Here is a 17022-nt window from a genome sequence, read left to right on the forward strand (position 1 = left end):
TTTAAATAGAAAATATATTTTCTTTATTCAAATATGTTGAGTTTCAGTATATTCTGAAATGACACACAAAGTTATACCAAAGCTATATTTTAATTTCATTACATCCCACTCCAAATTCTTTACCATTTACCAAAAATAACTTTTTATAAAGCTTACTATTTTGTCCATTATTATACAGATGATCAATCTACATATTTTTATGTGTTTCTCTCAAAAATTAGAATAGCTTATGAGGATATTATACAAAACTAATTGGTATATTACACACCAAACGTAAGTACAGATTCTGTACAATGTAGTAGTATACATTCATATATTACAAGAGACTAAGTGCCTTGTTAAAAGTGATAGTTTAAGAAATCTTTCATGGAAAAAATCTGCATTACAAAATGTGGTAGTTTAAGTATCAGCTGCTTTCCTCTCATGAATTTCTTTCGGTGGGCATTAACTGTCCATTTAGCTTCATTAATAGTTTTACCACAAGGCCAGCCTATAAAGTAAAATATATGTCAACAGTAAATGTGAAACATGTAAGGATGTGTAAATGACATACATGGCAGCGAGCAGTTCCCTATCTATCTGAAAAGAAACTTTCTTATTAGAGGAAGTTTATCAAGAATAGAGGGGGTACTAAGGCTTTGAAGGATGCAACTAGTGGCTCAGATAGAATACTTATCAAGAGGGAAGGATTACCTGACAGACACCTGGATAAAAGAGATAGGGAATACTAACTAGAATTAAAAGAAACGTCAGAAAACAGAGTTTCATTGTTATAAAACTAAATAAATTATTCAGATAAGTTTCTGGCTTATTTGCTTAGGAAAGGCCTGCCTTTTATCCTTGGTCTTAAATATCTTAATTTCACATAATATCAAAGGTTTTCCTTGAAGTAAAATGGATTGTCACTTAAAAAAAAGAATCTTTACTAATACAATAGTTCATTGTTAGAAGTCCAGAGCAACTGATAAGTACTTACCTGTTTTGTGTGTACTATAAAGCTCATTTTATTTTCCATACTATGGATCTGAAAACATGCATCAGCATCTCCCAATTGCCACATAAAACAACCATACTTAAGACTGATGAGTAAAGCCTGCAATATAATTAGAAATTGTTATATTGAAATGTATGTTAAAAACAACACCTATCTTCTCTTATTATCTACAATGATCTAGTCATGTCCAAACATAATGGTTTTGAATGTTACAATAAATTGTATTCAAAGTTCCCTCAATAACCTTACAGAGCCTCAAGTACAGAACCACACAGAATCTGGTAGACTCTTAGGAGACTGCCTTCAGCAATGGTATCTTTTGTATCACACTGACAAACATTTTAAAGATGCCCATTCTGTGGTATGTACACACACACACACACACACACACACACACACACACACACAAGAATAATATTCAGCCATCAGAAAGAAGAAAATAATGCCATTTTTAACAACATGGATAGACCTTGAGGGCATTATGTTAAGTGAAATAAGTCAGAAAAAGACTAAAGAGGATATCGCTTACATGTGGAGTCTAAAGAAGCTGAACTCGTAGAAACAGAGAGAAACAGAATGGTGGCTACCAGAGGCTGGGGGACAGCCAACATGAGATGTCGGCCATGAAGTACAAACTTTCAGGTATAAGATGAGTAATTTCTGGGGATCTAATGTACACCATGGTGACTATAGGTAATAATACTATATTATATAGTTCATGTTACTGAGAGAGTAGATCTTAAGTGTTCTCATCACAAAAAGAAAATGGCAATTATGTAACATGGTGGAGGTATTAGCTAATGCTATGGTATTAATCATTTTGCAATACATATCAAATCAACCCATTGTACACCTTAAACTTATACAATGTTATGTCAATTATGTCTCAGTAAAGTTGAGAAGATGCCTATTCTCTCAGTGACTTTCAAGAAAATTAAATGTACAAGTTTTTACTTTCCGCACGTTAAAAAAAAATCCCTTTCACTTTATTCAGTACCTTTTGAATATTCACATAGTACTTTCAGATCTGAAATTTATGTAATGAGGTAACAGGTTGACTTAAGCAATTCCATCTCACTGAAAATAAGTACGGTGATATATTTATGGTAAAAATAAGCATAATTTTAATAATTAATATAGCCTTCATAAATTCATCAAATTATTTAATGCCTGAAATTCTGTCTCTCTCTGCCCCCCACTCAAAATAAATAAATAAATTTTCAAAAAAAAAAAAAAACTATTAAAAAAAACCCTATTCCTACACTTTCCTAACAAAAAATTTAAATTTAAATAAGCATTCAATATACTTTTTTGATTATTTTAAAATGAATTTCTCCTAGCAACTTGCATTTTCTTGCCCTAAAAATATATTATTTATATAAACATATACAAAGAAAGTGTTTGTGCATCCTTTAAAATACACGTTTAAAAACATTTGCTTTCAGGGGCACTTGGGTGGCTCAGTTGGATAAGCGTCAGACTTGAGCTCAGGTTTGTGAGTTTGAACCCTGGCATCGGGTTTGATGCTGTCAGCGCAGAACCTGCTTTGATCTTCTGTCCCCATCTCTCTGCCCCTCCCTCCCTCCCTCCCTCCCTCTCTCTCTCTGCTCCTCCCCTGCTCACATTCTTTCTCTCAAAAATAAATAAAGCATAAAAAAATTGCTTTCTATGACTAGCAGTTCTTAAAATGTTGATAACATGTTTATTTTTATTTATTTTGAGAGAGAGAGAAAGTGCATGCACAAGCAGGGGAGGGGCAGAGAGAGAGAGAGAGAAAGAATCCCAAGCTGGTTGGGTGCTCAGCACAGAGCCTGGGGTGGGGCTTGATCTTACAACCATAAGATCATGACCTGAACTGAAACCCAGAGTAAGATGCTCAAATGACTGAGCCACCCCGGCCCCCTTATTACAGGTAATTAATGTTATGTGAAAAGGATGTGGTTTTAGGGCATTTTAAAAAATAATTTTCATACTTCTTGAAGTTTATTTATTAATTATGAGAGACAGAGAGACAGCAAGTGTGGGGTGGGGGGCAGAGAAAGGGAGAAGCATAATCCCAAGCAGGCTCTGTGCTGTCCGCGCAGAGCTTGACATGGGGCTTGGACTCACAAACCATGAGATCAGGACCTGAGCCAAATCAAGAATCTGGTGCTGGGATGCCTAGGTGGCTTGGTCGGTTGAGCATCCAACTTCAGCTCAGGTCATGATCTCGCAGTTCACAAGTCTGAGCTCCTCACGGGGCTCTGTGCTAACAGCTCAGAGCTTGGAACCTGCTTCAGATCCTGTGTCTCCCTCTTTCTCTGCCCTCCCCCCTCCCCCACCTTGCTCGCGCTCTCTCTCTAAAATAAACATTAACAAAAACTAAAAAAAAAAAAAAAAAAAAAAAGTCCAGTGCTTAACAGACTGAGCTACCCAGGCACACCAAGAACCTCACTTTAAAAATGCCCTAAACTGGGGCACTGGGTGGCTCAGTTGGTTAAGTGTCCGACTCCTGGTTTTGGCTAGGATCATGATCTCCCATGCGTGGGTTTGAGCTCCCGCCCCACATAGGGGTCTGTGCTGATAGTGCAGAGCCTGCTTGGGATTCTCTCTCTCCCCCCTCCCCTGCTTGTGTTCTCTCTTTCTCTCTCTCTCAAAATAAATAAATAAGCTTAAAAAAAAAGTGAGGTTCTTAAATGAAACAGTACAATTAATTTACATGAGTGTATATTATGTATAATGGGAAACTAAGAACATCTTCTTTAAAATTAGCCACCTGTATTTATATTGTAAAATATAACTTTATGGATATGATATGCTAAAATAGCTATTTACCAACATTTGAGTCAAGATATCGTAATACCTTACATTGTCTATTTTTTAGATCAGTTGCTTGAAATTTGTTTAATCAAGAAGCAAAAAATAGTCCATTAATATGGTCTCAAAACAGTTTAATATATAGAAAAAAATACATCTGTAGTATAAGTCCTCAATTATATGGGGGCTAAAATACTAACAAAAATACTGGGGTTGTACATTAAAAATAAAGGTTTTGTTGCTATGCACAAAGGAAGAGATTGAGAAACCCACAATAATGAAAGCAGCTCAATGGAACTGAAAAGTCAGAGTCCATATGGTAGCTTTGAGAGATACAGTGTACTCTATAAGGAAAAAGTAGTTCTCTTTACGAGATAAAACCTACAAAGGGTCAAGTTGTTTAGTGAGGGAAATCAAAAGGCACAAGAGAAAATGTCAGGAATAGTTGAGCGCAGAAAAGGGAAAACCACAGAAGTGACAAGTAGCAAATAGCCAGCCAGTGGACAGGAGAAACAGTGATGTTGATAACTGATCAGGAAGAATGACACTATGTGGATATCTAAATAACCAGTTTTATTTCAGAAGGGCATTCATTATGGCCAACATAAACTGACATCAGCAAAGGGTACCTATTGCTTGGGTGTGGCAATAGTACTATTATGGTTAAAGATATATCAACAAGCACAGTTAGTTATGAAACAGAAATACATTCACTATAGTAAAACAATGATTCACAACACAGTGTGTTATATATTCAATAGTGTCTACATTTTATGTAAGTATGCTCTCATGAGCATATGAAATTGGCTGAGTTATACTCCCTAATGGAAAACTCTCTTATTTCAAAGAGAAACAAGATATAGAAGGTAGAAGTAATTGATATAAAAAACACAGCTGTATTCTATGGGTTTTCATGAGAATTAATCTCTGAAGCTACTGTATCCCAAGCAGAGTTTTAATGTAAATGAAGGTATTTTTGCAAATGAAGTTGTTTATTCTAAACTTGTCAAATTCAACCCTAGCATATCTTGATGACTCTAACACAACTGAGGACAAGCTGCCTGCTCCCACCTTTGATGATTAGAAAATATAATCATCTTAAAGCTTTCATAGGTGCTGTAAATTTATCAGTGGTTTACAGAACACAAGGTAATGATCAGGTGGACAGAAAACATCATTACTCTTTGGTTTAATCACCCAAGGACAGCATTTTAATTTATATTTCTAGAAATCGAACATCTTATCCTAAAAAAGGCAGACTATTCACTAATAACATTGTTATCATCCTCTGCCTCCAATTGCTATCTCACTTACTCGATTCCTGGACCATAGTATTATTCATGTGAAATGTTATAATGCTGAACCATCATTTAGGAACTAAATAAAACATTTTATGGTTGCCTAAACCTGGAATGCTGCCAAGGCAAATATAAACTATAGCTTAGAGAAAAGGCTCAGCATCACACCCACAGCGTCACCATTCAGTTTGGTAAAGGATTTGTAAATGTTGTATAAAATGCTCTGAAATAGCAGAGGAGAAATTTATTGAAATGGTGAGGGGAGTTTCTCCTTTGATTTCCTTTAATAAACTTAGTACAAAAGAAATAGAAAACTGGTTACAAACTAATTAGAAGCAGGCTATTTTTTGTGAGTAAAGTAGCTTAAAAAGAAAATGATAATAAGCAAATGATCCAAAAGCAAGCTGACATCTGAGGCTTCAAAAAAAATCAAGTTCTAGATAAGCTACTGAATTCAGTCCCTATTCAGCCCTATGTCCGTACATATTCTCTACCTCCATTCACGGGCATATCTAACAGCATGGTAAAAATAGCTGTTGCCCATAAGGATGATCCTGAGTTATCATGAAGTGACTAAACTACTTTCAGAAGTTATGTGATTACAAAGTAAGGGTTATAAAAATGGTGAAAATAAAAATTAGGTTTATGATAAAATTTCCTAACCTAAAATGACTTTTCTAATTTTTTTTAAAATGTATGTTTATTTTTGAGAGAGAGAAAGAGAGAGACCAAGTGCAAGCAGGGGAGAAAGGGAGGCAGAGAGAGAGGGAGACACAGAATCCGAAGCAGGATCTGGGCTCCGAGCTCCCAGCTATCAGCTCAGAGCCCAATGTGGGGCTCAAATTCACGAACCGTGAGATCATGACTTGAGTTGAAGTCGGACGCTTACCCAACTGAACCACCCAGGTACCCCTAAAATACCTTTTCTAATGTATAAGCTTAGTTATTACTTTAACAGACCTGAAATGGTCTATTCTTAAACAAATCTGAATGAACAAAATAAACTTGATTTTTATTAGCTATTAAAGCTAGAAAGCTGTTCATCCAGATAAATGTGTTAAATATGCTAAAAATGATTCATAATTCCATATTTTATATATAACAACTTTGATTAGAAAAAGGAATATAATATAGTAACAAGCCTCTGATGGGAAAGGTCTGAATCCCTTCCATACTTCATCTTGCCTGTTCCCCAAAAGGCTCCTATAACTAATTCTGCTTTTCAAAGTGAATCCCTTGTGACAGGTATTACATTTTTCTTTTTTCTAATGTTTATTTATTTATTTTGAGAGACAAAGAGCATGTGCAAACACAGGGGAGGGGCAGAGAGAGAGGGAGACAGGAAATCCCAAGCAGGTTTCGTGCTGTCAGTACAGAGTCCAACACCAGCCCAATCTCACAAAACATGAGATCATGACCTGAGCCAAAATCAAGAGTCATATGCTTAACCGACTGAGCACCCCAATATATTTTTCTTTTTTTAACCTGTATTTTTTCATTTAAACTTAATTGATTTTTAAAATAGGTAATATAATCACAGTTAAAAAAATTTTAAGTTGCAAAATGGTACTTAGTAAAGTTTCCCTTCTACTCTTGTTTCCAGTTACCTGGTTGCCTTCTCTAAAGGCTTCATGAAACTTTTTATTCATACACAAGCAATATGTATTCATGTAAATATGGTCTTGACTTCCCCTCGTTTTTACACAAATAACAGCATATTACATATGGTCCACCAATGTACTTTTTCACTAAATATATCTTGGAAATCATTCTCTACATTCTTCATTCTTTTATATGGCTGCACAGTATTTCAATGTAGAAATGTACTATGATTAATACATTACATAATTATAGAATACAATTAATGTTAATAATTAACACTTTGTTGACAATCATTTACTTTTCATCCCTCTTCCTTTGCTATTATAAATAAAATTGCAATGAATACTTTTATATATGTCATTTCTAGATTTTTCAGGTATGCTGGTACAATTTTTTTAAGACATTGGTCAAAAACAGCTGTAAAGCTGAAAATCTACCTTAGTTTCCATGTTGAGAAGATGAAGTCCTTTTATATTCACTCCTACATACACAGGGATGACTTTATGATTGCTGGGGCTTGCCTTTGTAAATATCTGTCCTGTGAAAAAAGCTGCTCCATATGTAGGAATTTCCCAACAATTCTGTAAGAACATGCGCTGAAGGTGATGCATTTCTTTACTGACACCCTCACTTGTACTAAGATTCTAAAAACAAATAAGGTAAAATAAAAGAGATGTGAAAAGAGAACACACTTTTGATAATCCAAGTAGGTCAACTAAGCAGTTTCTAAAATCGTGGCTGCCCCCAGAGAAGAATAAAATTGTGTGAACTATCCCAAGAGCAGTTCTTAATACTTCAAAAAAGAAAGAAATATCAAAGTATAAAAATAGTGCTTGTCTATTCTATTAGGTTTTAAGTGTTTCATGGACAAGGATAGTGTATAATTTCATGGTGTGTGAGGTGTGTGTTTAATCTCTAGTTCTTACCACAGTATCCAGCATATAGAACATGGTGTGTGAGGTGTGTGTGTATGTGTGTGTGTGTGTGTGTGTGTGTTTAATCTCTATTCCTTACCACAGTATCCAGCATATAGAAGGTATTCAGTAAAAGATTCCACATTATTAAAAATAAAAATATGCTACTTTCAGTTTCATGTGAACTAGAAGATGAATTTTTAATTTCAGTACTACAAATTTAATGTAACTACATTTAAAACATATTACACGATTTAATTTACAAAATTTCAACTAGGGTATAAAATGTCTTTTTATTTCTGTTAAACAGCTTACCTTATATTCATGAAGTATTCGGTTTGTCCAGTGAGGTGCCTTACTTTTCAATTTGGTAATAGGTACAATGGATTTTAGGTTTTCTTCACTGTAAGCAAACAGGCCAACATGCTTTAAATAAATCATCTTTAGTAGTTAAAGTACATAACTCACTCAGAAACAAATTGCTTTAAATAACATGATTTTTTTTAAGTAACATGATTTTTGAGCTGAAAAATATATATTGTAAAATATTAGAGAACTCTAAAAATTTTAAGCAAAAGCCACAATCCTAACATTCTCATTTAAGAGAATGTTTCTTCTTTCAATAACCACAAAATACTTTTGAAAATTGAAAACTACAATAAACAAACTTCAGTGTTTAAAACCTCAGCGTTTTTTCTCAAAAACTGAAATCTGCCTTATGACATTTTCTACTACTTATCAAGTCAGGTTTTAATGAACTTATATTTAAACATATAATAAAGATAAGTTAAAGAAAAAATATAAGGTATATCAAGGGGTGCCCGTCAGTAGAGCATGTGACTCTTGATGTCAGAGTTGTGGGTTTGAGCCCCATGTTGGGTGTAGAGATTACTTAAAAAAATAAAATCTTTAAAAAAAAAAAAAAAGGTGTATCAAACAAGAGTCAAACGTAAGAAAAATAATTTTGGAGAGAATATAACTTTAAGAATGCTTTACCATTTTTTCCCTTCATTTCATGCCTCCTCATATCCTCTAGTTCCAAACCAAAGTATAAATATTTCTTAACAACATTTTTAAACTTTCTTGGTTAAATAGAATCTTGAACATAGCACAAGACCACATACTGTATTAAATACTTACTTTAGGAAACCTTGCTTGTGTTTCTTACTCTCATAATTTCCATAAACTATTTGCAACAGTAGACTTGCCAATGTTATCAGTTTAGTGTCAGGAGCTGTATAAAAGCCCTTTAATAAATTATATCTGGCTTCATCAAAGAGGATAAGAATAGCTAGTGGGTCTTCAATCTTAAAAGAAAAAGCAGAATTTGGTTATTGGGCTACAATTTCCTGTTAGAAATATACAACTTGTCACTGTCTAATATGGAAAAACAAACGCTACATATTTGTATATAAATGAGCTGTTATTTAGAGCAGGGGTTGACAAATTTTTCCTGTTAAGGGCCAGAGAGTAATATTTGAAGCTTTATGAGTCACATAGTCTCTCTGAGCACAAAAGCATCCATAGACAATACAGTAACAAACAGGTCTGTGATGGTGTTGTAATAACACTTTACATATGGGTACCAAAATTTGGTACCCATAAAATTTTCACATGACATGATATATTATCCTTTTGAATTTTTTCAAACTTTAATACCTTACCAAATATATAAAAATAAACAGCAGGTCAGATACAGCAATAGGCTATAGTTTGTTAACCTCTGATTTACAGTCTAATAAAAGATTATCATTAGTTTATGGATATGGATAATTTCTACCACAATTTTACCTAAATCAATTATATTCCTCAAACATTATTCTACATGTTTCATATGATATAGTAGTGAACCTCAAGGAAAATACAAGAAAGTGTATTAATTCCTAGAAGTGTACATGTAGTTTTAAAAAATTTTATTTTAAAACATTTTTTATTTCATTTGACTAAAACTACTTGGTACTTCCAAATAACACTAAAGGAGAGCAGAAGATTTTTCCCTAAGTTTCAAAAACGTCATGAAGTTTCACTTTATCAAGTAGGATTAACAAAGATTGAAAAAAGCTAGCCTATAGAATATACCTATGCTTAGAAATAGTCACCAATTTTAGAGTTTCTGAATGAATACTTAAAGGATTTCCAAATATAATTCAAAGTGATCTCAATTCCCTGTGGTAAAAGTTACTTTTGTCTTACTAACTAAAATAATATCCTATAATGCTCTATATAATATTAAAAACCTAAAAGAGAATTTCACGGGGAAAAAAGGTGGGAGGAGTGTTCTAGATTAAAAGTGACTAAAGAGATAACAACCAAATAGAAATTATGAACCTTGACTAGATCCTACATATGGGGGCTATAAAAAAAAGACTTTTAAACAATTGGGGAAAATCTGAATATGGATCACATATCAGACATTATTATGGAAATATTAATTTTTCTAGGCTGAAAATGGTTGAAAAAGGTTCATATGTCCTTTTTCTTAGGAGATACATGTAAAATATGTAGGGATTAAGTGCTATGATGTCTGCAACACACTTTTAAATGGTTCATAAAGAAAAAATAGAGAAGATGAAGGAAATAAAGCAAAATATTAGCCATTAGTGAATTTAATGAATTTTATTACCTTTTCAACTTTCCTATGGGCTTTAATTTCTCAAAATTAACAGTGAATTTAAAGAGTTTGAGTAGTTAAGCGTTATAATTCCTAACAGTGTATTTAGTGAGCATTAGTCAACAATTATTCTTTACTAATGAAATCAGGCCATTTTCATCCTAAAGGAATAATGCAACCAATAAATGTAATTCTTCCATTTTTCAGACAGTACAAATTGGAATTTCTTAATTACATAATGAAAGAACACAACTATCTTATCAGATGATCATTATATTCTGATTTGTCTTAAGGTACTTACTAAACTTTGCTTCTTTTTCACCTGAGTTCACTTTATATTCTTTATAATAATGCAATTAATTTATCATCCAAGTTTTATCGTTATTGCTCTTTTTCTCCACCAATCAACTTTTAAAATATTACTTAGGTGGAGAAGGAAGATAGACTGAGTATACTTAAATTACTTGCAGACTTTATGGACCTAATATTTTTTTTAACTGTGCTAAAATACACATAACAAAAAATATTTTAACCATTTTAAGTGTATAATTCAGTGACATTAATTACATTCACAATGTTGTACAAATATCACTATTTACACAACTTTTTCATCATTCAGAAACTGTTAACCACTAAGCAGTAACTCCACACTCTCTCTAACACCTGTAGTGACCACTAATTTACTTCATGAATTTTCTTATTCTAGATACTTAGTGTAAGTAGAATCATACAATATTTGTGCTCTTCTTGCATCTGGCTTGGCTTATTTCACTTAGCATAATGTTCTCAAGGTTTATCCATGTCATGGCATGTATCAGAACTTCATTTCTTTTTATGGCTGAATAATATTCCATTTTATGTGTATACCACGTTTTGTTTATCCATTCATCTCTTGATGGAAACTTAGTTTGTTTCCACCATTTCGGTTATTGTGACTAATGCTGCTTTGAACACTGGCATATAGATATGTTTAAGTTCCTATTTTTAAATCTTCAGGTATATATCAAAGAGTGGAACTACTGGATCATATGGTAATTGTGTTTAGTTTTTCTGAGAACCGCTATTGTTTTCCACAGCAGCTATTCCATTTTACATTCCTACCTGCAATGTATAAGGATGACAAATTCTTTGTAACTTTACCAAAATTCATTATTTTCTTTTTTTTAATTAAAATAGCCATCCTAGGAGGTGTGAAGAAGATTCTCATTGTGTTTTGATGTACATTTCCCTAATGACCATTGACGTTGAGCATCTTTTCACAAGTTTCTTAGTCATTTGTGTATCTTCACTGGAGAAATCAAGTCTTTTGCCCATTTTAACTGGGTCGTCTTTTTGTTGTTGAGTTGTAGCTCCCATTCTGTAAATAGTCTTTTCACTTTCTTGATAATATCCTTTTATGCACAAATGTTTTTAATTTTGAAGTCCAATTTATGTATACTTTCTTTTGTTGCTCACAGTTTTGGTGTCCTATTTAAAAATCCATTGCCAGGGGCACCTGAGTAGCTGTCAGTTGAGTGTCTAACCCTTGGTTTCGACTGAGGTCATGATCTCACAATTTTTGAGTTCAAGCCCCATGTCAGGCCCACACCATGGAGCTTGCTTGGGATTCTCTCTCCCTCTCTGTCACCCTCCCCCTGCACATTCTCTCTCACTCTCAAAATAAATGAGTAAGCTTAAAAAAAAAATCCATTGCCAAATCTAAGGTCATGAAGGTTTATCTGTTGGTTTGCTTCTAAGAGCTTTATGGTTTTTAGCTCTTACATTTAGGTTGTTGATCCAGTGAGTTAACTTTTATATATGGTGTGATTCAGGGTCCAATTTCATACTTTTGCACCATCTGTTGAAAAGACCACTCTTTTTTCATTGGCACCCTTGTCAAAAATCAGCTGACTATAGATTTTGGTTATAGATGTATTGGGTTTATTTCTGTACTCTCGTTTCTAATCCACTGGCCTATATAATTGTCCCTAATTACTGTGGCTTTTGTAGTAAGTTTTGAAATTGGAAGTGTGAATCCCTCGACTCTATTCTTTTTTCAAGGTTGCTTTAGCTATTCAAGGCCCTGTGTAATTACATATGAATTTAAGGATTGCCTTTTCCACTTCTACAAAAAGGCTTTTGGAATTTTTTTTTGGATAATGTGGTAAATCAGTACATGCTTGGCTAGTGTGGACATCTTAACAATATTAAATCTTCCTACCCTTAACACAGATGTCTTTCCAGTTACACAGATCTTTAGTTTTTTCAGTATGTTTTATAGTTCTGAGTGTACAAGTCTTGCACCTCTTTTGTTAAATTTATTCCTAGCATTTTCTTTAAGATGCTATTTTAATTAATTTCTTAATTTCCTTTTTTGGTTGTTCATTGATGTATGTAGAAACCACTGATTCTTGTGTGTTAAGCTTGTAACTTGCACATTGTTGAATCTATTTATTACCCCTAATAGCTTTTTTGTGGATCCTCTATATAGGATCATGTCATTTGCGAATAGTTTTATTTTTTTCCTTTCCAGTATGGATGCTTTTTATTTTTTTCCTTCCTTCCTTCCTTCCTTCCTTCCTTCCTTCCTTCCTTCCTTCATCTAATTGCTCTGGTTAGTGTTAAATAGCATTGGTGAAAGCTGCATCCTTGTCTTTTTCATGATCTTAGCTTTCAGCCTTTCATCGAGTATGTTAGCTGTAGGTTTTTCATAAATGCCATTTATCATGTTGAGGAAGTTCCCATCTATTCCTATTATAAGAGTTTTATCATGAAAGGGTATTGGATTTTGTCAACTATCTTTTCTGTGTCAATTGAGATGATAAATTATTTTTTTTTCTCTTTGTTCTACTTATGAAAATCTAACACATTTTTTAATGAATAATTAAGATCTTTGTTTTTGGTAAGTTTCATACACTCTTTATGTAACTGCCAGTATATTTCAGTGAGAGGATCAAGTCTATCTTTGGTTTGATAATATAAAAGGGACAATATGAATAGTTAGATACAAAACATTTATCAAGTTTGTACATGGCCACTGAACTTTTCATATAACTTTGCTTAACCTTGTCTGTTTAATATTCCCTTGGATAACAATCAGGAAATGCACTGTATATTTTTTCTTCACCAAAGTTATGAGACCTTGAAACTTTTTTTCTTCAATTTCAAAGCTACTCTTGTAGTTAACCTTCACACTTAGTTTAACTTGTGATATCTACCTTAAATTTATTTGTTGTCCATTCATCTTTCAGATAGCATTATCCCACATCCTCTAAAATTTACAGAAATTCAAATCCAAGTGTACTTGTATGGAACAGATCTTTTTATCAAATGTAAATTCTATTCTCATTTTTTACTATCTATATAATTTCTGCTTGATTTGAAAATAGCCACTTACTGACTTTTGAGAATAACTTTTTTATAGCCCCTTTGCCAATATAATCTTCTCCATTCAGAATATATTTTCTTTTCTCCTCCCACATCAACATATCTCTTTGCTCGTCTGAAGTTTACCACTGATTAGCACTTTATTAAATTTATCTTTGATACTGTACTTCCTAACTATACTAAAAACTTTTTTTTTTGTATAATCCATCTTCCATCTGGTTGCTAATTCTCTTTACAATAGATTCTCTATTTCTTTTGTTTCTACAACAATGAAGGTAGAAATAGGAAAACCAACCAGGGGCTTTGTAAGTAGACTAACTCAAACTCTACCACTTACCCCAGGGATGTAAGGATTGAACAGAAAAACAGAAAATCTCCTCGTCCTCATACAGGAAAAGCACAATTTTTATTTCTAGTGCCTACCACAGGAACTCAATAGATTCTGTGTATTTAAATGACTAAAATAAGATTTCCACACAAACCTTTTTTTCAACTTCCAAAGGAAGTCTCACATCTCTTCTTAGGAAAAGCTGTGGTGTTTCTCTTTGGGGATCCAAATTAGTTAATTCAGCAAGTATTTCTGGCCAGTCACGAACATGTTGCAATGGTTTATGATAAGGCTTGAGTTGAAGGCCTGAAAAACATCTTTCCTTTTATAAATGATAATGTAAAAATAAATTATATCAACACATGGAAAATTTGTATTAAATTATCTGTACTTAAGTGCTGAATACACACAAAGTAAAGGTCTAAATTCTAATCAACGCTGACTTTAACCAATAATATTACTACCCAATTTTAGGTGAAGAGCTTTTGTTTTTAAGAATGTAAGAATTATGGAGGTGCCCAGGTGGCTCAGTTGATTGGGCACCCAACTCTTGATTTCAGCTCAGGTCATGGTCTCATGGATCCTGGGATAGGCCCCACGCAAGGTTCTGTGCTAACAGGGCAGAGCCCACTTGGGATGGGATTCTCTGGTTCTCTCCTCTCTCCCTACCTCCTCCCCAGCCCCCTGACTCCTGCACACACACGCACTCACTCACTCTCAAAATAAATAAATAAACATTAAAAAAAAAAGAATTTAAGAATTATGAGGGGCGCCTAGGTGGCCCAGTTTGTAGAGAATATGACTCTTGATCTTAGGGTTTTAAGTTTGAGCCCCATGTCGGGTATAGAGATTACTTAGAAATAAAATTTTTTTTCTTTTTTAATTAGAGAGAGCATGCACGGGGCAAAGGGGAGAGAGGCAGAGGGAGAAGAGGAAGAATTTTAAGCAGGCCCCATGCTCAGCATGGAGCCCAACATGGGGCTTGATCCCACAATCCTGGGATCATGACATGAACTGACATCAAGAGTCAGACACTAAACCGACATAGCCACCCAGGCCATTTGACTTAGCCACCCAGGCGCCCCTTAAAAATAAAATCTTAAAAGGGTGCCTGAGTAATTCAGTCGGTTAAGCCTCCAACTCTTGCTTTCAGCTCAAGTCTTGATCTCAGGGTCATGAGTTCAAGCCTGGCATTGGGCTCTGTGCTGAGCAAGGAGCCTACTTATAAAGAAAGAAACAAACAAACAAAATCTGTAAAAAATTAAAGAATATAAGAATTATGATAATTCCTAAAACAAACAAAATGTATCAAATGTATATAAGATCTTTAATTCCATGATAGCCTATTTATGATACAATCAGTGGAATCTAGAGTTAAAAAAAAAGACAAATCATTAACCAATCACAATAACCTCAATTAATTCCTTTATATATTTGCAGTATTTGTTTGAAAGACAAATCTATAGTGACATCAGGATAATTTTAAATGAAAATATTTGATAGAGGGGCGCCTGGTGGCTCAGTCTTGGTTAAGCATCTGACTTCAGCTCAGGTCATGATCTCACGGTCTGTGAGTTTGAATCCCACGTTGGGCACTGGGATGACAGCTCAGAGCCTGGAGCCTGCTTCAGATTCTATGTCTCCCTCTCTCTCTGCTCCTTTCCCACTCATGCTCTGTCTCTCCCTGTGTCTCAAAAATGAATAAATGTTAAAAAAAAAATTTAAAAAAAAGATTTGATAGAAAACTAACACAAAAAATATTTGCATTATTTCAGGTGAAATGAGCACTGACAATAAAGGCAAGTTGGAGGAGCAATACATTTAATGGAATTCAAGTTAAATTCCATGGTTAAAGAAGAAGTTTTAAAATGATTAAAAATTGCTTTGAATGAAGCAAGGGATGCGGGGCCCAGAGGCTTACCTATTTCAACAGTTGGAATGCTAGTAATTTATATACAAGAGAAGATCACTGTATCATTTGAAAATGTGAAAGTCATTAAAAAACTGACGCTATACTTAAGTTTGCCAACCTACTCTCAAAAATAGTGAGGTTTACACAACAGAGTAACAACTTTCTTACTGAGGTTTTCTGAACAGATCCAAATAGTGAAATATTGCTGTGTTTCTTGAGAGAGACGCATTCCTTCCATTATCTGCTGCACTGTGGTATTATTTCCATGTTTCAGTTCAACAGAACGGTATGATCCATCCATTCTGTATATCCGAACTTTTTCATACTAGGACAAAAGACAATAATAAATTATGCAATCTGGTTAGAAATTATATATCCCAACCTAACAAAATGCTTCAGTTTCAACTTCATATGCTTTATTATAGATTTCTAAAATGGAAAATAACAGGAAACTACTTCAAGTGAGTATCTGTTGGCATTATTTAAAAAAGTTTTATTTCCATTATGTATATTTTCCACTTTTTTTTCCTCTGGATGATTCATGATCATGTAAGCTTGAGAGACTAAGGTGAATGATTCCTAAAAAATATTCAACTTTGGATTCTTCTAGGAAATGTTTTAAAGCTCTTCATGTACAAAGTAGGTATCCTATGGGGGATACAGACTTGGTTACTAAATCTGGTGTTAGTCAAGTATCTTATGAGTCTAGTGGGCTAAAGATTATATGGTAGAAATGTGTACTAGCAGTAATTTGTCCTAAGAGGAATCTGTGATGGAAGACCATACACATGAAAGTTATGGAACAACGGACCTTGAGCCATTTTCTTTCCTCCTCTTCAGAAAAATCTCAGAGAGTAATAATATTTTCAATACATTAAAAAAAAAAATTCCTGTCACCTATTTTGCCCTTCTCTCACCCTCCTCCCCTCTAGCAACCACCACTTTGTTCTCTATATTTAAGAGTCTGTTTTTTTGTTTTTGTTTTGTTGATTCCACATATATGTGAAGTCATACAGCATTTGTCTTTCTGTCTGACTTATTGCACTTAGTGTAATACCTTCTAGGTCCATCCATGTTGGTGCAAATGGTGAGATTTCATTCTTTTTTATGGTCAATATTCTATTGTATATATGTACTACATCTTGTTTATCCATTCATCTATTGATGTACACTTAGTTTGCTTCCATATCTTGGCTACTAT

General features: G+C 33.8%; 1 protein-coding gene across 4 annotated transcripts in view; it reads right to left on the bottom strand.

Annotated features, from left to right (window-relative positions):
- KRIT1 (KRIT1 ankyrin repeat containing) overlaps positions 1–17022 on the bottom strand; it is a 41003-nt gene continuing 23981 nt past the window's right edge. For all 4 annotated transcript variants that reach the window (XM_042917588.1, XM_042917586.1, XM_042917584.1 and 1 more), the window contains exons 11-17: positions 15990–16146; positions 14064–14215; positions 8745–8911; positions 7920–8007; positions 7128–7334; positions 977–1093; positions 1–490 (exon numbers count right to left, since the gene is read on the bottom strand). In XM_042917588.1, the coding sequence (XP_042773522.1) occupies positions 422–490; positions 977–1093; positions 7128–7334; positions 7920–8007; positions 8745–8911; positions 14064–14215; positions 15990–16146 (957 nt within the window). In that variant the 3' untranslated portion in view covers positions 1–421. The remainder of the gene's footprint in view (positions 491–976; positions 1094–7127; positions 7335–7919; positions 8008–8744; positions 8912–14063; positions 14216–15989; positions 16147–17022) is intronic.

This window comes from Panthera leo, chromosome A2 (genome assembly GCF_018350215.1).
Source record: "Panthera leo isolate Ple1 chromosome A2, P.leo_Ple1_pat1.1, whole genome shotgun sequence".
In the NCBI taxonomy this organism is placed as follows: Eukaryota; Metazoa; Chordata; class Mammalia; order Carnivora; family Felidae; genus Panthera; species Panthera leo.